Here is a 20,276-nt window from a genome sequence, read left to right on the forward strand (position 1 = left end):
GATTTTTTTTTTTTTTCGAGTATCAAGCCTTTCGATTTGAGGGATCTATCATTTAAATGATACGCGTGTGAAAAAATGACTTGCTTGTCAATTAGTTTACACAAAAGAGACAAGGCAAACAAGTTTCGAATGCTGTTGATTACGATACTTCAGCGACTCCGAGGATCAGTTCTAAATGAAATATGTACTGTATTAGTATAATATATAAGGGCGACCCTTCGAGCCTCAATTCTTACATTGTCAAAAATATATGCGCACATATTCGCGCATAGAGCATGAAGATAGCGAAAGAGAGAGAACCAAATAGAACAATAGATTACGAACGATCAAAATGACATTAAATCGTAACCGATCGAAAAGTGACTTAATAATTTAGTAATCGTTGGAATAATTTTGACGCCATTTTGATGCCATGATAATCTTTGTTCTGCTTTGGAAAAAAGAGAGACAGCAAAAGAGAAACATGGGGAGAGAGAAATAGATTTTATTTCTCTCTCGCGCACGCATGCACGCACATACACGTCTAAACTTTATACTCGAGACATACACGATGATATGAGATGTGTGTTTGTGAAAGATGAAAATTGTCTCGGTTTGTCTAAAAAGTTTGTTAAAATGCAACGCATCGATAAAACTCCTCGCTATTACGTGAGGTCACAGCAAAGAACGAGAATACGGAAACAAAAGCTCCCACCGATTAGTGTATTCAACCCGAAACAGTATAATCGGTAACCGATAGAGACCTTCATTCTCTTAATTAAGAGCGCCGTAGAAACTTTCTGGAAATACAATCTTCTTTTTATATTTACAAACGCTTCATTTTCAAACGTGGCTTTCGAAACTTTTATTCGCGTAGTAAAAAATAAACTCTTGTTGTTGTAAAATATATACACACACACTCGTATATATATTATATATATATATATATATATATAATTCGTTAAATTCTTTTATATTTTTATGTGAATGCAATACGTTGTACTGTTTAGAGTTGATGGTATAGCTGTTATCTTACGAATACGGAACCCGTCTCGCGCTCGTAAGGACGCTCCAAACTAGATTTTAAGCGACGTTAAGGATTTAGTTGGTTTCATACTTTGTAACGTAGCTTTCGAGAAACATAGAGGAATTTTTACATCATGACAAGATCGGTAGATTAGAGCCGGGCACGCGACGATCGAAACGATCCTTCAAATTTCGGCGGGTTGTTGCAGAGGCCGAATGACAAGTTCGTTCTCAGCATCGATCGATCATGTATATCAGTATATATATTAAGAGTATTAGTAGTACTCTTTCGGCCCGATGGCACGATATACATGTATGTATAATCGTTATATTCGTATTACGATGTACTCGTGGATATAAAATAACGCGGGATAGTGGAGTATAAAAAAAAGGGACACAAAACGCACGCTGTGAAAGATCGAACGCTTCGAATATTTTCTTGGCATTGACAAAGCGCGAACGCACATATCAAAGAGAGAGAAATGTTGAATATATGATATAACTGATTACTTAGTAGTATTATTAGCGACTTAAGTCTCGTGAGATAATTAGATGAAGCTATACGAGCGTTATAAAGTTTCTATAAGTATAATTACAGATTATATAAATATGTATTATATTGTTCGCGAGTGACGTAAGCTGGATCGTCGGCCGATTATTGTGTTATAGAAACGGCGATGAGATGCCGATTCTGGGCGATCTCAGTGTGTGTTGAACGCAACGTAAATTCGGGAGTATCCGTAATTTTTTCTCGTGCTTTTCTTTTGATATATATTTCATTATATCGCCATATTAAAATGTCTCATACATAGGGTTGTACCCCCGTCCATCATCGCAGTATAGTAGATTACGCCATTTACGACGCGTAATTAAATCACGCGTCTTACGAGATTAATTAGATCACCGCAGAGTGCTGGAAAGACGCGAAACGAGAAGAAATATAAATATATACATACACGCATATACATATACATATAAATATATATAAATACGCAATATATAAATATGTAAAGTACCTAACGTTGTATACGTTCAAATCGACGATTCCAAGATGGGACGTTTTTATTACGATAACAATTTCGTTTCTCGATATTCTCGTAAGATACGTCTTCGACGCGTTACTTAGATCGGGGCCGAGGTATAATCGATCGTTTTATGCGTGACGAGCGTACAACGATATTCGGACGATAGGACAGCTAAGTTCGCCGCTCAGGCGATTTATGTAAAGATGGAAAAAAATAATAATTTTCCCGACTGAGAGACAAGGACCGAACAAGCGCATCAACGACCACGTTCCAAAGTTCGCGCGGGACAAATCTCAGCTTAAAATTAGAGATCGCGTAACTGAATGCGAGTTAACGTAACGGAGCAAACAAAAAAAACCTAAACGCCATCATAAAGAAAATATAAAGTTATAATGGATAAAAAAAGCATCTTTAAAAAAAAAAAGAAGAAAGCTCGAAAGAAACGTACTGATGTTTAAAGGGTAGCCGTGGAGTCAGCGTCGAGAGTTGAGGCCGCTCGTGCGTCAAATGCTCGAATATAATCGATTTCGCTTGTGATCGAGAATAATAGAGTTCGATCTCGATGATTTGAACGATCCGACGCCTTTCCGCATCTTGCGGAGAATGAACGCGAATAGACGCGGATCCGCGGCATTACGACGCTGGCGCCAATGAGCGCGACACCGCGTGTGCAATAAAAACTGAAATATATAACATTAATATTAATATCATTATATACAACATTTTTACGACATATATTACGGATACGAAAGTAGGACAAGCGGAAAAAAAAAAAGAGATCAGAAGTTTTAGGATAACAATTACTTGTTGTTGTCTACCATAGCGTCTCGTAGCGTAAGTAGGGCACTAGTCGTAGCTTGTTTCGAGGGATGTGTGTGAAATATGCATGCGAAAGAGTGTCAGCTCTAGAGATTACTCGAAAGAAAAAAGTAAGAGAGATAGAAGGAAAGAACGGGGGAGAACGCGTGGAATCGTGCGAATCCGAAGAGAAGAACGAATGTTTTAAACGACAACGGAGTGATCGATTATATATAAAAAAAGTATCACCTAATTGCAAATATATATATTCACATATATATGTTCTGTATATATATCTATGTGTATATATATACATATACTCGAAGAAGCTAGTTACTTAACGAAAGGAAGAAAAATCAATGATTGATATATTATATACAGAATCTATATATATATACATATACTTTTAAACGTGTGCCTATGTGCGCACGTGCGTACGTGCGCGTGTGTGCGCGTACGCGCGAACACTGCATCTCCTCCACGCACCCCTCGCAACCCCCCGGTCACCTCCTCCTCCTCCTCCTCCTCCTTCTCTACCTCTTCCTCTTCCTTACGCAGCCATCCATCTCTTGCCGCGAGCCAACTCGTTACACGCACTTGCGCACATATTCATTACGCATTACCGTAGCCATGTTGTGTAGGGATGTCTTAAACGAGTAAGCTACGATTTCTCATGTTACATGTTATGCGAAAAAAAATGCAAAAAAAAAAATAGAAGAACGCGAGCGGAGAAAGGAAATTTTTGCGAAACGACGAACAATTTCTCTTCCGGTCAGTTGCAGGATCGTTTGAAGTTTGAGGTATACACTGAAATACGCGCGGGTGTCTAAATAAGTTAACGGGGACAACGAGAGGGTTGATGATAAGTAACGAAAACAAAAAAAAAATACGCGCAAAACTCAACTCTGCATACTTGACGCTATGTGCGATTATGTCGAATTTTACTCGCCGATTGCGACGCTTTCTCACGATATTTTCGCGATTCAATTCGATTTTCCTTTTTTTTTTCTTTTTTTTTCCCCGCGAGAAGAACCATTGCAGTGACGGAACGACTCTTATTGTAAATCGTTGATTCGAATTATTACGAATTGATAAAAGAATCCGTATACCAATTTCGACAATGAAAGTACGAGTGCAGAAAAAACTGTTCGTTTAACGCATCGTGGACAAGTAAAGTTTTTGGATGTAGTTCCGAAAAGGTGAATCCCTCGATTTCAAGGTCTTTTACAAGATCAAATTTTTAGAACTACACTCATATTTTTTACATATTTTAATTAATTTTTTACACGATGATAATTGACATTGATGATAATTGTACGAGTTTTCAAAGTATTTTAAGATACTTGAACCGTTTTACAACAACATGGTAATAATAGCTGTGGCAAATTTATCTAAATTGTTTTATATGTCTACGTAACAATTATTTTATGCTTGGTATATGGTTGTGTAAATAATTTTATAAGTAAAACTTTATAACGGTTGCAAATTATAAAGTTTACGTTAACGTATAGCGAAATACCGTGAGTATATGAAGAAACGCAATCTTGTTCCTCAATGCGTTGAAACGACAATGTGGAAACGACGTCTGTTTAAAACTTGTTCCATTTTGCTCGTAATGAGAATTACGCTATTCGCAAAGTAATCCTCCTCCTTAGCAATGTACGGCGTACAGCTTGTCGCGGATTCACACTCTTTGCATGCTAACCGCTCATTCCTTCACTTTAGCCATTTGGCAACGCGTTCCTACGGAATCTTGCGGTATAGAACAGAATTTCACTTACTTACATGCCGCTTTCCGAAAGAAACCGCGTGTCTTCTCCTTTCAAGCGCCGTGACAGTAAGTAGCCTCAAATGGTGAGTACTTTCTTGCATGATTAAATCCGATTCTCACGAAGGCGCGCCTTCGTTTATATCACACTTTACATTACCTGGATTTAATGTGTCACATCGTGCAACAAAAAGTAAGCGAAAAGTAATTGTAAGAGGAAACACTGCGTTATACAATAACTCGAAAAACATAAAACATATAGGCATTTATTTAGAATACTTGTCGAGGGAAGAAACATAATTTCCACTATGTATTAATTGCGTAAACTTATAAATAGCCAGATATACCGATTATTAAAAGAGACGAGCAACGTTACGGTAGCGATGTAACTTAAAATCATGCAAACGATTCTTCAAAGTTCCGAAAAAAGAAGTTCTCGCTTCAAGCGCCGAATATAGCCGGCGTGTTTTGACTCTTCGAAACGTCACTTTGATTCGCGAGTATATTTGTTGATACACAGTCGACAATAATCAAGTAACAAGAGAGTTTACATTCTATCTACTCCATATTATTCAATAAACTCAACAAAAGCAAAGATTAAAATGTTAATGAATGATCGAGCTCTATACTTGTATCTCGCTCGAATTTTATTATATAGACATATCGCGATTACACATCTTGCGACATAGATTTCCTGTTCCCGCAATAATCTTTACGGAAGCAAGGTATCGTTTCCACACGTTATAGCTTGTTCTTTAATTTTAACGCGATAATTCAGTCAGTCAACACATTGATGAGATACGCTTAGATACTAATTCGGCAGTATTTATGTTAAGACGGAATAATATTTTATGAAGCCCTCTTAAGAGAGAAATGAATTGCTCATATCCGAGAGTTAAAGCTGTCAATATTCTATAAAGTCAGTGCGATTACCGCTCTCTCTCTCTCATCCGACTTTGTTGGCAAATGTTCTCTTTTACTCTGTTAAAATTATTCTTATCGCTGTTGTTGTTGTCGCTATTATTATGGTTACACGAATAAAAAAAAATTACTTCAGAGTTATGAGGATTAAAGTACTAACTACTTATTAAACGTTTGAGGATTAAAGTACTTACTACTTCTCAGCTGCTTGAAAGCACGTGAGCGTTGTGCGATGACGTTCCAATTAAGGGAGATGTATATGAAGTGTACGAAGCGCCATCGGGAGAATGCTGATTCTTTTAATTACATCTCGACATACTCTCGTATCTATAGTTATTTATCTAATTACAATTTGCAAATTAGATTGCAGGGATATGTAAAATTATTGCAATGGACTCACATCAAGCGCTCTATTCTTCACGCGCATGTCATGTTACGGATTGGTATCGTTATGCTACAATCGTGGTTACGGCGTTATTATCGATACGCGTATTCACCACTGCGTATAGCGGCATATTAATTACTCGATGTAATTAAAGGCTCGATCTCAAGCAGAATAACAAGTCACGATAAATGGCGTTCAAATAAATCATAAATTATTTGTAAAGTGATTTTTAGTAATTATTTTGGGACCATTTCGATATCACGATGACATCAAAATGACTCGTTAAAATGAATCGTAAAAGTGATTGAAAAAGACGAATTTTAATAATTATTTTGGAATTATTTTGACATCATCATTTTAATGTCACGATGATTTATTTGTGTTCTGCTTGAGATAGTATCGGACGATGCTCTGCGAATCGGTGGTGTGAACAAATAGTTGCACCTTTTCGAGTGCTCGAGTCCCGAAGATCCTCACACGTCGAAATGCCACAGGTATATCTTATTATACGAGAATGAGAGAGAGGAATAAGAGAGCGCTCCCTTCCATCTCGCCATTGTACATACATACGATATATTAATGCATATTATATTGTCATATATAAGACACGCGAGAGCGGGCAAGGATAAATGTTATTGTTATTAACGAAATTAAGCACGATAAGTGAGAAGTATGTATCTCGTTGCGTTTCAAATGCCTGCGGGACAGGATCGTTAAACGACGAATATTGTCGACAGTTTCATTTTTCTTCGAGCAACTTCCATCGCTCCCTTTACCGATTACTTGACTGTCCAGAATGTAAACTGTTTCTTAAGTGTATGGACTCTTTTTACCTCTCCGTTACATTTTATTTTAAGTTCCGTGCACCGACAGCGAATTTTATCGTTAAGTCTGTCTCTCGTTTAGGGAATCGGACATGACACCTCGAGACAGCGGCGTTCATCATTCAGTATTCAGTCACGGTCGCCCCGCCGTGTTCAATAAATGAATATGCAGCACAAAATCGATCGCCATTCGACGATCCACACGAGGCAGCTCCAACTCTTAAGTGGTATCTCTCCGGTTATCGAGAAGATATTTCCAACGTTCTATATGCAAAGACATGTATGTAAGTAGATGTATACGCGAGAAATATCGCGGACGACAATGATGTTGCATATGCATTTAAAACTCTTCTTATAGCGTTTATTACTTAGTAGATAAGACTAGGACGACATAGGGAAAAAGCACGCGCGTGTGCGTCTTTTACCGAGATGTAAATTTTTATAAAATTTCAAAACGTATGACAGAGGTTGTAGGTCGCAGCTGTAAAATAAAACTCCCGGTTCAGAGGAGTGATACGACTTAACAGTTAGCCGCTGCCTCGAGTCTCGGAAGGGGCAAGTATCTTTGTGACAAGAGCAGATTAGTATGCGACCGTCGAGCGTAAAGAACTGGCCGTGATTGCCAGGACAACGATGATCGAAGATGAGAGAGGATGCATATGCGTTCACGAGCAGTCCTCGTTACAGAAAACCGATGTAATACTGGCCGATTTAGTAAAATTGAAAATTACTTATTTTGAATATTAAAAACACTAAAAAAGAAACAGTTTTTATTACTCAAAATAAGTAAAGAGCCACTACCTTTATAGTATTAAATATCTGTAATATTAAATATCTCAGACGGCTGAGGGATATCTCTCCTGATCGCGTTCTCCCCTCTCTCTCTCTCTCTCTCTCTCGCTGTACTTTCGATTAGCGGAGTCCTCGCGAAACAGGCACAGTAGCGAAACAATGAGAGACGTACGATCGCCGGTTTGTCGATTATTATCGCAGATATAACGCATTATTCCGTACCAAGTACGGTTAGAGCTATCTCGAATAATTTATCATAGGATTAGAAGGAAGAAAAAGAGAACAAAAAAAAATTAAGAGTCAACTGTAACGCGAGCACGAACGAAGAAAGGCCTGCATCGACGACCATCTGACACCCTTCACACTTGCCCACATCCTAACCCTCCCATCCCGTCCCGATCTTATATTTCCTCCCTTTCCTCCCGAGCACATACCCCGCCCTATACCCTCAAAAACAAAACAACATATTGTAATCTATTGTAGATTGTTGTAGATAAATTATACGGTTTGACCGTACATTGTTACTTTTTGTCGACAATATAAAATACACAGATATATAAGTAATTACCATCGCTATGTGTTCTTGTTATTTTATTATACCTAATGTGTCCAGAGTTTCGAATCCAAAGCAGAACAAGTTTATGTTAGATGGATGAGAGGAAACGTAAGAATGTAAAAATAAAATAAAACAATAGCAATATATTTAAAAAATAATACAATAATTTTCATATTTTAATATATTTGGCAGAACATTGAAACAATCGAAAGTGGGATTGTTCCGCTGAAAGCGAAACGTCTGATCACATTAATTCTACCACCCGTATATTAGTAAAATGAAGCAAATATGTTAGTTGTTCTGTAATTTTTATTTCTTCAATATAAAATAAAAATTATTCGTAATATAGCACATCATAATGGGTGCTGTATAGTCAATAACTTTCAGTATGAAAATCGGCACAATGATAATTAAAAAAACAATATAGACAGAGCATATTTGATTAACCTCTATTTTACATACAGATTATTTTGAATTAATGAGTAATACTGGGCGTACTGGGCGATCCTACCACATCAATAATCTCCTGTTTGACTTCCGGTTCTGTTTTTGGTAGAAGCGCTGGTGGTATTGTTAAAGTCTGAAATGAAAAATATAAGATAAATGTAACAATTGATATTACATAAAATTACATATCCATTACACTTGAAGAGATTTGTATTGACAATTACCTTCCCTGGTACCAGCGCTTCGTATTGGTGCCTTAAAGATTGTAACTCATAATCGCATGTTGATAATGCACTTCTCAATTCATAATGCAAAACTATATCACTGCGCAGTTCATTAAATTGCTGACATATTTGCTCCGTCGGTGGCGGATTTAATTCTATAATAAGTTTCCATTTTAATTGACTTTAAAATTTTACAAAGTATAGTGTAAAAAGATTGAATTATATCCATTTACCTAAACGCAACTCATTTAACATTTGTTCAATACCCTTCATTTTCTTTTGACCGAGACTACTTGGTAATTTGATTCTCTGAGAACGAAGAGTAACACCGCTATTCTTAAAATCAGGAAATTTAATTCCAGCTGACTCTACTGCCTATAAATAAAAAAAACAAGATGTAGATTCTTTGATAAAAATTACCATAGCATATGTATCATAATATATGCGAGTATAAGCATACATGAGAAGTATCGGTTTTATTCGGTCTATTCCTAGATGAGCTGCTACTCTTTTTGGATGATTTTCTTTCGCTCTTCCTGGGATCTGCTTGATGATCAGCCGCTGTAATTAATTTCTGTAAATCTTGCGTCTTTCTGTCTCTCTCTTTTTTTCTTTGTTCAATCTTGCGCAATTCAGCCAGTAGAGTTTGTTCTTCCTCTACTTGTTCGGGAGTACGCTCAAATAATTTTTTCAACTGTTCCTTTCTGCGCTTCTCGTGTTCAGCGTCAAAAATATATACCTTGTCAGCATGAGATTTTGCCTTTATCAATGCAGCACATACCTGATAGTACCTGTGGATTTATTTAAAACGCATTCCAGAAAACATACCTAAATCAATAAATTATAAATACATATACATCATCCTTGCCTCTCTTTTAAGTCTTCTACAGATCTAGCAGGGAACTTTGCTCGGTCCCATCTGTCTCTGATAATAATAAACCTAAGATCAAATCTTCTGCATAAATCAAACAGATGATCAGTCTCTGCTCGTGTCCAGCCGTTGGTCACTAAATGTTGTACATATTCGGTATTTGTGTACATAGGGATAGGAACTTTTTTATTGAACTTTGCAAAGGGATACTCCTTTCCAGCATCAGCAACACGACGCCAGTGATGGAAAGTCGCGCCGTCTGTACGTGCTGGATTGGTAAATGGGGCCCATTTCCACGGTCTGACTTTCTTCATACCGAGTTTAGCTCGTACCTGCTTGTATCCTTTCGCGGTATCAGTTGGGAACAAAGGTGGTACATCGTTGTTGTCCTTACAAAGGAGGGCAAATACTTCACGGTGCATGCCTTCAGGACGTTTTGGCATTTTATTGTAATCATACCGCTTGCGATTTTTTTTATCGCTACCCAATATTGACTCTTTCGTAAGTTCCGTAGTCGGTACCTCAATATCCAGAATATCACGTACGTCTGCCATCGTGACAGCTACTATTTTCTCGTAAAGATACTCTTTTTAGAGTAATTTCACTGGCTGATAAATAATAATTGCCTTCAACCTTAAAGTTATATGACGATATAAAGAATACGAAAGAACTTTATGCGTTTAGAGGTTAAGTTCTAATTTAAGGTTACCTTGCTTGCTTTACTTGCTTTATCAGTATTATCACTCCTCTCAATATCGCCTACCCCTCGTAGAAAGGCTCCATCTATATGTCGTTGGAACATGTGGGCAAAGGGTACACTAGCGCACCAATGTCTATTTCAACGGAAAATTAGTCGCGCGTCGATAATAAAACAAATACATCGTGTTCGTGCCAGTATTTATTATTGATTAATTAATTATAATTATTAATTATATTAGAGACCGTCTTGTTCTGTTTCTCCGTATTTCGTTTAAAAAACGACGAATAAACTAGAATAAACCAGATTTTTGTCAAAATTGAGTTACCTAAGATCGATAAAGTAAATGGCATACTATTCTAATCGTACTAATCTCTTCAACAATTCAACAAAATTCAATACATTGCAATTACAAAAACTTTATTTATTATAAATTATCTTATGCTACTTAAGTAATATAAACAAATTGACATGCGACTGCTATGCCATCAAAGATAGCCAAATTTCCAACAAATTAATGTTATTTATTATCACATCAATCAGCTTGTTTGCCGAGTTTAGAATGCATAAATATGGCGCATATCATAAATATGGCCATAATGGTAATTTATTATATCAAGCGTTCATGCATGCTTTATAACAATTATATATTCATTAATAATTGTATACTTACATATACATACAATAGAAACTTCCTAGAGAATATGTCCGATGCGGATATAAAACGTTCAGAGCTAAGTTGAGTTTCCTATCCAAGTGCATTATTTACCATTTTATTTTATTTTTTTTAAATCATTTTATTCTGTTTATCGAATGTTAAACAAGAATAACGTGATATCCAAAAAGCATTTATATGGAAATCACACACTCCTGGAAGTTGATTGTATCAATATATCTTGAAATAAAGTGAAAATTACAAAAATGAGCAAATTCACTACGTGCATTAACAAATGAAATTATAAATATTTTAGTGAATTCTCACTTTTGCATTGTAATTTTTACCTCATTTCGAAATATAAGGTGCTCTGAAGACATGATATTTTTCAGACATAATGCCATAAAGATGTCCTTACATCTTATAAAACATCTTACAAATGTCTTTTTTGATACATGTAGTCATGGGAATCCAGACATATTTCTAAAATATTCTCAAAAAGACACTATAAAGACGTTTCTTGGAACGTACATATGTCTAAAAAATATATTTAAAAGACGTTATAAAGACATTGATTTTTTTACATTGTGTGTTGTCTGAATTGTATTGTTAAATATAAGTATATGCCGTTAGTTATTTAAACATTTTCACATTCATACCATAAATATATATACCATCATTATACGATAAATTTTATAGATTTACGTTATAAATATTAACTCATAAGAAAGATACATAAATTAGTTAATATATAAATTTTTATTGAGGTCGCATGATATCAATACTTTGAGGAGTTGTAACGTCAAGTAAATTTATAGTGTCAGGCGAGCGATAATTTGTAGAATGTGATGAGACAGATAATCCATGATTAACTAATCTCTTCTCTAAGTTAAGAAATTTGCAGCTGACGATATACCAGAAGCTTTGAATGACGTTTTTAACCAAGCCTGCAAATTTACATAATTTAATAATTCTTTGTATTATTATTCTTATTGAAAAATTCATTGTTTGCAAGTACTTACCACTTGTAACAAAAATACCACCCACAGTGGCACATAATTTCACTAAAAACTGAAAAACTGTATCACGTTCCTGTGTTACTTTAATCTTGAGTGCACTCATATCATATTTGAAGAAAATTCCAGGTATTCCATGAGATCCTTTATGATGATCAATTGGCCTCTGATGATCTTTAACACTATATTGGTATGTCTTAGATGTTGTTAATAATGTTCTAATATCAGTAGGGACAACTTCAACAAAATATTGATAAAGCATCATATCTGAAAGAAAACTTATCTATTAAATGTGAAAAATGTCACACTGGCTTGTTTCCGATAGCTTACAAAATAAAGCAAACTTACTGTTATCCGTGATCTTCTCATCACCTTCAAGAGGATGCACAATTCCTGGACTAGGTCCACCAAAAGAAAATCTATTGATTCTATGAGTGAAATTATAATCTCGATCCGTCATAAATGCAGAAATGTGTATATGACCATGCGGCACAGACAATGATCTTCCCGCAGTTATATGAAAATTACCGGCCACTTTATTAACATTTAGACTACCATGAAGACGACAAGCATTTGGTGCATAATCTGGTTCATATGATCTAAATAATATAAATACTTGTGTTTACAAATTGTAATACATCTACAATTTTCAACAAATATTACTAAATCAAATAATTAGGTTAGTTCACACATACCGCTCTGGCATTTCACTGTACAGAGTAACCTGATTGGACTTCCAAAGTAATTCATGAATAGCATGATATTCTTCCCGTAAATAAGAATTCATATGCTTCAAAGCCTCAAAATGTGTCCTTTGTTCTTGTGTTAATTCCCACCATGTATCCTCTTCAGTCAAAGAATTAAAATCTATCATATGTTGATTTGTAGAGTCCAAAATATCAGCACCAATACGACCACAAGGCATTGCTACTGTTACATCAATATTGATTTGTAGTTTTGCATCAATGTCAGTATCTGGCTCAAATTTGAATTGTAATCTACTATCAAGATAGTAACTTGTTTCGGCTATTACCAAATACATGATAATAAGAACTGTGAAAATTGAAACTGAAACAGGACCAGATTAGATCTATCAAAATAAGCAGAGTACAGTTTAGTACAATATATATTTGCATTAAAAATAACATAAGTATTAAGGAATATAGAAATATGTATATTACTTTTAATATAGAGTATTTAGTAATATCCATTAACTTACATGTTCCTCCAACTGCAGTTTTGTCAACATATACCTCAGGAACTTTCGGGAATGCGTCCAGTTCCTTAACTGTTTTAACATTAACGTGCCGTCGCCTCAACATTTTTACAACTTACTTGCAAATATTCGCAAATTATTGATTACAACTAACCTATAACAAGTATTTACTATGCTTAGAAAAAATTCAGAGCTATGTACAAGTCCGATGTTTACCTTTTGCACTGTGTTTATTATCATATTCACTACTCTCTAAATTTTAGTTAAATAAAAAAGGGCAGATTTTGTACATTTCTTAACATGTGAGCGTCACCGCGTATATACCATATGTACAATATTTGACATATCGCCTACACACGATATGAACATCCGAGACTAGCCAATAATGTCGCTACAAAAATATTACAGCGGCAATTTGCATATAGAAAGATGGCGCCACAATATACTTATACGCGACTTCATTCATCATTTAGACGTATATATTAAATACTTAAAAATATTAAACATTTTAAATTTACAGCATATTTTAGAAATTTGAACAGAGAATATTATAAGATTTAAATTATCTATAAATATAGGTCTGAACTAAATAATTGACAATATTTATGTTTTTCAACAAAAATGCTAAAACTCGTCACAAATTCAAAAATAAATTTCTATAAACTCACTTCAGAAACCTCTGAAAAACAATAGTTTATGTTACAATTACAAAACTTCATTATTTCTCACGTTATGCAAAGAAAGGTTTAAGATTTAAGGAACAAATAAATAAATTTGCATTCTAACAGTACTCGATCAAAGAGAAAACCAGACGTATAAACAAATTTGTGGCCCTGATAAGGGCCGTTGATCTTGAGAGCAACCATTTACTTCGAGCTGGTGTATTTGGTAACAGCCTTGGTGCCTTCACTCACAGCGTGTTTCGCCAGTTCTCCGGGCAGCAAAAGCCTAACAGCAGTTTGGATTTCCCGAGAGGTGATCGTCGAGCGTTTGTTGTAATGTGCCAAACGCGATGCTTCAGCAGCGATACGCTCGAAAACATCGTTGACAAATGAGTTCATTATACTCATAGCTTTGCTCGAGATTCCAGTGTCAGGATGAACTTGCTTCAGTACTTTATAGATGTAAATGGCATAGCTCTCCTTCCTCTTCCTTTTCTTCTTCTTATCAGTTTTACTGATGTTCTTCTGAGCCTTACCGGCCTTCTTCACAGCTTTACCGCTCGCCTTTGGTGGCATGATTCTTCAAGTCTTCGAACAGCGCCGTGCAAGCAATCGCTAAGACGGAACTACGAAAAGTGACGGTCGCTGAGCCAGCGCTGTTCTATATATACGGTAAAGCGTCAGTAGTGGCGCACCAATCGCGTGACGCGCACAGCCAACCGTCACGGGCTCGACACCCGATTGGACGCGAGTAGCTATCGCAATATGGTATAAATACTCGCCGCAGTCGAGTGAACGGCACTTCGAGTGGAGCTGTCGTACACTTCGTATCTACATAACCTCTCGTTCTTCGTTAACTGCAACCATGTCTGGCCGTGGTAAAGGTGGAAAGGCTAAAGGAAAGGCGAAGTCTCGCTCTAACCGTGCTGGATTACAATTTCCCGTTGGTCGTATTCATCGACTTTTGCGAAAAGGAAATTACGCCGAACGCGTCGGTGCCGGTGCTCCGGTCTACCTGGCTGCGGTGATGGAATACCTCGCCGCTGAAGTGTTGGAATTGGCGGGAAACGCCGCTCGTGACAACAAGAAGACCAGAATTATTCCTAGACACTTACAACTTGCCATTCGTAATGACGAGGAATTGAACAAGCTTCTGTCTGGTGTTACCATCGCTCAGGGTGGCGTACTGCCTAACATTCAAGCAGTCTTGCTGCCAAAGAAAACCGAGAAGAAAGCATAACTCCAGCGATTATAAACGGCCCTTTTTAGGGCCATCAATTTCTTCATGTACGAAGAATGTCTCGTTTGCTATTTTATTATCTATATGCCTCTGCTAATCATTTAATTCTCGTCAATTTCCAACTAGTTACAAAAGTATTTATGTTATGTCCTTTCAATAATTTAATCTCAACTATTGCATTGGTAATAAACCAAATAAAATGCACAAAGTAGTTTAGAATGATTCACTTCTATTTACTCAAATGTTAAAATTAAGCACTACACAATTTAAAATGTACTAAATATATTTTATACTGTACTAGATTCCGAGTTACGCACATCATAATTACAAAGATGATTTACATTTTACATCATAAAGTACAAGAAACTATTTTAATACAACAAAGTTATTTAATTTACAAATGTATATACATACGTGAAATTATTCCCTTAATACATGATAAACATTAAATGTAATATTATTTAGGGATATTTAATGATAACTAAAAAATATATTACCATTATACACATAATGTGAATTATATAATTACTTTTTATAAATCGTCGTTCAATATAGTCACATAATGTATTTTCTCGCATTTATCTATTTTCGTCTCCCCATTGACTATCTTATAACATGTATTTCACACATTTTTTTTCAGTTTTAGAGTAAAATGCAAAGCAATGTCAGTATTGTCACAATTTTGTTTTATTCTACAAATGTACAGGGTGATCAGTGGGAATGAGTTGAAACTGAATAGTTATTACTGTGAGTTATTACTTTGCAACAAGTAAATTGAACGAAATGAATAAAATGTGAAGAAAACTTGTCAACTTTGCTACAATATATATATATATATACATATATATATTACATAATATATAAACATAAATTGATTGTAAAAAATGGGTGACATACCATTATATGTAACAATAGGATATCTATGAAGAAAATTATGTATGGATTTTGCATGAATAATGTTCAATATGTGTCTAACTTTTATTGTATTAGCATTGATTGGTCATGGAAGTACAAGCTTCTACTATATAAGAGAATGCAAGAGCATATACTTTGAATATACCATATTTATATGATAAATTTTTTTAAATATGTAATTCAAAGTATATATTTATTCATTTGTAGACCGATAATCCTATATTTGGAATCACCATTTTTTATTTTGTAAATTACTCGATTATTATGAAAATTGAACTATTGGTCTTACATAAAGTTATTTTGTTAAAAAGCTCCTGTCTTCAAAAGAATAAAGGATTAAAAATATAAATTTATAACGTTATCTCTATTTTGTAGATAGTTGAATAGTTTAAGACTTTAACATACTCTTACTAATTGAACCATTAGATTTGGAATTTTGAAGCTAATTGCAAATGCAATTAATAAAGATATAATCATACGGCTATTAAAGAAACATTTGCGCCTACAATTGTACACACATTTATGTATCCTACATTTATATATGTGTGGATTTTTATCACTAATAAATCTCTCATATATAATTTAATAAAACATAGATTTATTATAGAAATATATTGAAAAAGTTTTACTGAAATGGGAAGTCGTTAACCGTATGATGTAATTTTAATAATTTAAGCAAAAGTTGTAATTTCTGCAAACTAATAATTTTATAAATAAAACGGTAAATTAATGTTAGAACTATATGAATCAATGAAATAAGAACAGGGAAGATAAAAAAAGATAGAAAATAGTGCCACACCTCAACATTATTTATTATATTTCAGTCTTATTTATTAACGTATTTTAATCTCGGTAATCTTTTTTAATTTCCTTCATTTATACTTAATATTAAAATTCTCAGAATTACGAGATATTAGTAATAAGAACATGAAAGCACATAAAGTTTAAACGAGACACAACGGAAATGCTGATTCAAATCAAAGAGGTGTTCGCATCAGAATGCCTATGATCATGTATAGATAAAAATGTGTTGTACGACTATTGAAAATGTTTCTTCTTTCAAAATTATTCAATACCATGCCACCTCGACTCTTTCCACGGAAACATCAACTAACAGTTATACAACTAAAAAATATTCGTAAGTAATCGTTATAATTTGTGGATAAAAGGAAATGTTAAAAAAACAGCTTTTTTTGTCTAAAATTCTAAATCATTGCAAGTAAAAAAAATTTTTTTTAGATTTGGACTTATTGTATAATATACAACAAAATTAATGAAGTTTGTAGAGTACTTGAGAAACAAATTTCGAAAATAGAACACGAACAAGGAGTTATCCAATATTCGATAAACACATTATGTTCTTGTTCAACTTTCTCATAGAAGCTTACGCTTACCAAATTCGATCACGAAATTCATACAATTTATGAAAACTCACAAAGTTAAATAGCGTATAAAACATATTTACAATATTTTTATGTAGAATTAAATAGGAAATCCAAAGTTTCTGTTATACAAAGGAATAATCACATGAATTTATATTCTAAAAATATTCGAACTAGAAGAATGCCAAACGTATGAACAAATTTGTGGCCCTGATAAGGGCCGTTGATCTTGAAAGCAACCATTTACTTCGAGCTGGTGTATTTGGTGACAGCCTTGGTGCCTTCACTCACAGCGTGCTTCGCCAGTTCTCCAGGCAGCAAAAGTCTAACAGCAGTTTGGATCTCCCGAGAGGTGATCGTCGAGCGTTTGTTGTAATGTGCCAAACGCGATGCTTCAGCAGCGATACGCTCGAAAACATCGTTGACAAATGAGTTCATTATACTCATAGCTTTGCTCGAGATTCCAGTGTCAGGATGAACTTGCTTCAGTACTTTATAGATGTAAATGGCATAGCTCTCCTTCCTCTTCCTTTTCTTCTTCTTATCGGTTTTGCTGATGTTCTTCTGAGCCTTTCCGGCCTTCTTCACAGCTTTACCACTCGCTTTCGGTGGCATGATTCTTCAAGTTTTCGTTTAGCGCCGTACAAGCAACCGCCAAGACGGAACTTCAAAAAGTAGCGGTTGGAGAGCCAGCGCTGCTATATATACGGTAAAGCGTCAGTGGTGGCGCACCAATCGCGTGACGCAACACAACCTACCGCCGCGCGCACGACATCTGATTGGACGCGCTTAGCCACCGCAATTTGGTATAAGTAGGCGCAGAGTGCGGATCGGGACAACACTACGAGTTGAGACGTGAAACGTTTCGTATCTTAGTAATTTCATACTTTTTCGCTTATTACAACCATGTCTGGCCGTGGTAAAGGTGGAAAGGCTAAAGGAAAGGCGAAGTCTCGCTCTAACCGTGCTGGATTGCAATTTCCCGTTGGTCGTATTCATCGACTTTTGCGGAAAGGAAATTACGCCGAACGCGTCGGTGCCGGTGCTCCGGTCTATCTGGCTGCGGTGATGGAATACCTCGCTGCTGAAGTGTTGGAATTGGCGGGAAACGCCGCTCGTGACAACAAGAAAACCAGAATAATTCCTAGGCACTTACAACTTGCCATCCGCAATGACGAGGAATTGAACAAGCTTCTGTCTGGTGTTACCATCGCTCAGGGTGGCGTACTGCCTAACATTCAAGCAGTCTTGCTACCAAAGAAAACCGAGAAGAAAGCATAACTCCAGCGATTACAAACGGCCCTTTTTAGGGCCACTAATTTTTTCATACGAAGAAATATCTCGTTTGCAATTTTACTGTTACTTATACTTTATAGTTTATACTTATATTGCTTTTAATTCTTATGCACTTCTAACTAGTCAACATAAATTATATTTAAAATATTCGTATTTTCCTTCTATCATTAATTTTAGATAATGAACATTAATAAAAATGCGCCTAATTTGTAAGCGCACAAAGTATTATCTGAAAATGAACATTATTTATTTAGATCTTAAAATTAAGAATTGGAATTTAAAATATATTAAATGTATTGTAAACTACATTGAACTTCGAAAGATTATAAAAATCTTTTCAAATGCGTCATAATGTTATAAATAAAGGAATAGAGCAATCTTTTATTAACTTAAATCTCTCATCATTGCAAATCATATGTTCGCATTAAATCAAGAATTTACTAAAAAAAGGAAAGCATAACTTAAAAAAATTTTAATCTTATAATATTGAGCTTATCTATTAAACTCATTTAATTGTAAGTAAACACTTCGTTTTCAATAATTTTATTTAATTTAACCCATTTGACGAAAATCGAAACTAATATAATATCAGTATTATAATTTTGTATTCCATAATATATGAAATATAACATGTAGTGTTACATTGTGAAGTAAGAAATTATAACATAATTTATACAGGCAGAGATCGCTTGGAATAATGAGGGAAGTCCACGGCGTATGGCGGTTGACCATCTTCGCTGACCCAAGCTGCTCCATTTTTACCCTTCTGGATGAGATCTAGCATTGCAAGTGCCACATGATCGATTGTCTGTATTGGATATTTACTATCGTTAGCGTTACCTATCACAGCGAGAACGGAGTCACAGATCTTACTGTTAATATTTGCTACCAACGCTGTTACTGTAACGCACATGATAACAATTCGCACTCCCGTTTTATCGTACATATTTGCCAAAGACTGGCTGAATCCCAGAACAGCAAATTTCGAAGCGCAATACATTGGCGTAATGTAAAATGGATGTAACGCAGCTATGGATGCAATATTCACTATTACACCGCCCTTGCCACCTTTATGCTTTCCCATATAGTCAAATGCTAACATAGAGCCGCGAATTAATGCCTTAACATTGAGATCGATTGTTTCCTCCCAAAAGCTATCGTTTAAAATACCAGCGTTATTGATAAGAATATCAAGCCCTTGAAATGCATCGACGATCTTCTTGAACGTCTTCTCTAAATCGTTAGCCTTCGTCACGTCGCAAGCGAAGAAGACAGCCCGGCCCTCTCCAAATTCATTTTCCAAAGTAGCCGCTGCATTCTGGCCGTTTGATGTTGGCAGGTCGACTACAACATTTTTTGCACCATTGTAAATAGGGTGGCCAACTTTTGAATAGTTGATTTCGGGATGTGAACCTTAAAATTTCGGGACACAAGGTTATAAGTAATAAAAAAGAGAGGGAAAGAAAGAAAAAAATTACAAAACGTTACGAAGGCACCTTGTAATATATAACGCAATACGTGATCCCTTTATTAACTATCATTCAATAAATAAAATATATATATTATTAAATTTATTCTTAT

At 35.3% G+C, this 20,276-nt stretch overlaps 6 protein-coding genes and 1 pseudogene across 6 annotated transcripts; 2 read left to right on the plus strand and 5 right to left on the minus strand.

Moving 5' to 3' along the window:
• Positions 1–8,377: 8,377 nt before the first annotated feature.
• On the minus strand, positions 8,378–10,344 carry DMAP1 (DNA methyltransferase 1 associated protein 1). Its single transcript, XM_018541330.1, has 5 exons — positions 9,614–10,344; positions 9,206–9,536; positions 8,979–9,120; positions 8,746–8,900; positions 8,378–8,654 (listed from the first exon to the last, which is right to left on the minus strand). The coding sequence occupies exons 1-5, from the start codon at positions 10,168–10,170 to the stop codon at positions 8,550–8,552; spliced, it is 1,290 nt and encodes a 429-aa protein (XP_018396832.1). The 5' UTR covers positions 10,171–10,344; the 3' UTR covers positions 8,378–8,549.
• A 1,383-nt stretch (positions 10,345–11,727) lies between these two features.
• LOC108775064 (endoplasmic reticulum-Golgi intermediate compartment protein 2) lies at positions 11,728–13,557 on the minus strand. Its single transcript, XM_018541340.1, has 6 exons — positions 13,417–13,557; positions 13,204–13,354; positions 12,680–13,052; positions 12,333–12,583; positions 11,991–12,251; positions 11,728–11,915 (listed from the first exon to the last, which is right to left on the minus strand). The coding sequence occupies exons 2-6, from the start codon at positions 13,304–13,306 to the stop codon at positions 11,728–11,730; spliced, it is 1,176 nt and encodes a 391-aa protein (XP_018396842.1). The 5' UTR covers positions 13,307–13,354; positions 13,417–13,557.
• Positions 13,558–14,066: 509 nt separating this feature from the next.
• Positions 14,067–14,438, minus strand: LOC108775049 (histone H2B). Its single transcript, XM_018541326.1, has one exon. It carries the CDS (start codon positions 14,436–14,438, stop codon positions 14,067–14,069), a length of 372 nt encoding a protein of 123 aa, XP_018396828.1.
• A 289-nt stretch (positions 14,439–14,727) lies between these two features.
• Positions 14,728–15,102, plus strand: LOC108775031 (histone H2A). Its single transcript, XM_018541308.1, has one exon. The coding sequence runs from the start codon at positions 14,728–14,730 to the stop codon at positions 15,100–15,102; it is 375 nt and encodes a 124-aa protein (XP_018396810.1).
• Positions 15,103–17,642: 2,540 nt separating this feature from the next.
• Positions 17,643–18,049, minus strand: LOC108775047 (histone H2B). Its single transcript, XM_018541324.1, has one exon. The coding sequence runs from the start codon at positions 18,012–18,014 to the stop codon at positions 17,643–17,645; it is 372 nt and encodes a 123-aa protein (XP_018396826.1). The 5' UTR covers positions 18,015–18,049.
• Positions 18,050–18,305: 256 nt separating this feature from the next.
• LOC108775088 (histone H2A) lies at positions 18,306–18,680 on the plus strand. Its single transcript, XM_018541366.1, has one exon. It carries the CDS (start codon positions 18,306–18,308, stop codon positions 18,678–18,680), a length of 375 nt encoding a protein of 124 aa, XP_018396868.1.
• Positions 18,681–19,365: 685 nt separating this feature from the next.
• The window catches only part of LOC108775089 (15-hydroxyprostaglandin dehydrogenase [NAD(+)]-like), a 3,232-nt pseudogene continuing 2,321 nt past the window's right edge, over positions 19,366–20,276 (minus strand).

The sequence above is a fragment of the Cyphomyrmex costatus genome, unplaced genomic scaffold, assembly GCF_001594065.2.
Source record: "Cyphomyrmex costatus isolate MS0001 unplaced genomic scaffold, Ccosl1.0 scaffold281, whole genome shotgun sequence".
NCBI classification, from domain to species: domain Eukaryota; kingdom Metazoa; phylum Arthropoda; class Insecta; order Hymenoptera; family Formicidae; genus Cyphomyrmex; species Cyphomyrmex costatus.

Coding starts and splice junctions, on each gene's coding strand:
- DMAP1 (XM_018541330.1), bottom strand. CDS start 10,170: ATGGCAGACGTACGTGATATTCTGGATATTGAGGTACCGACTACGGAA. Junction 9,537..9,613: donor GTAGAAGACTTAAAAGAGAG/GCAAGGATGATG, acceptor ATAAATCCACAG/GTACTATCAGGTATGTGCTG. Junction 8,901..8,978: donor GTTAAATGAGTTGCGTTTAG/GTAAATGGATAT, acceptor AACTTATTATAG/AATTAAATCCGCCACCGACG.
- LOC108775064 (XM_018541340.1), bottom strand. CDS start 13,306: ATGTTGAGGCGACGGCACGTTAATGTTAAAACAGTTAAGGAACTGGAC. Junction 13,053..13,203: donor AACTGCAGTTGGAGGAACAT/GTAAGTTAATGG, acceptor GTCCTGTTTCAG/TTTCAATTTTCACAGTTCTT. Junction 12,252..12,332: donor TGAGAAGATCACGGATAACA/GTAAGTTTGCTT, acceptor GTTTTCTTTCAG/ATATGATGCTTTATCAATAT.
- LOC108775088 (XM_018541366.1), top strand. CDS start 18,306: ATGTCTGGCCGTGGTAAAGGTGGAAAGGCTAAAGGAAAGGCGAAGTCT.
- LOC108775031 (XM_018541308.1), top strand. CDS start 14,728: ATGTCTGGCCGTGGTAAAGGTGGAAAGGCTAAAGGAAAGGCGAAGTCT.
- LOC108775047 (XM_018541324.1), bottom strand. CDS start 18,014: ATGCCACCGAAAGCGAGTGGTAAAGCTGTGAAGAAGGCCGGAAAGGCT.
- LOC108775049 (XM_018541326.1), bottom strand. CDS start 14,438: ATGCCACCAAAGGCGAGCGGTAAAGCTGTGAAGAAGGCCGGTAAGGCT.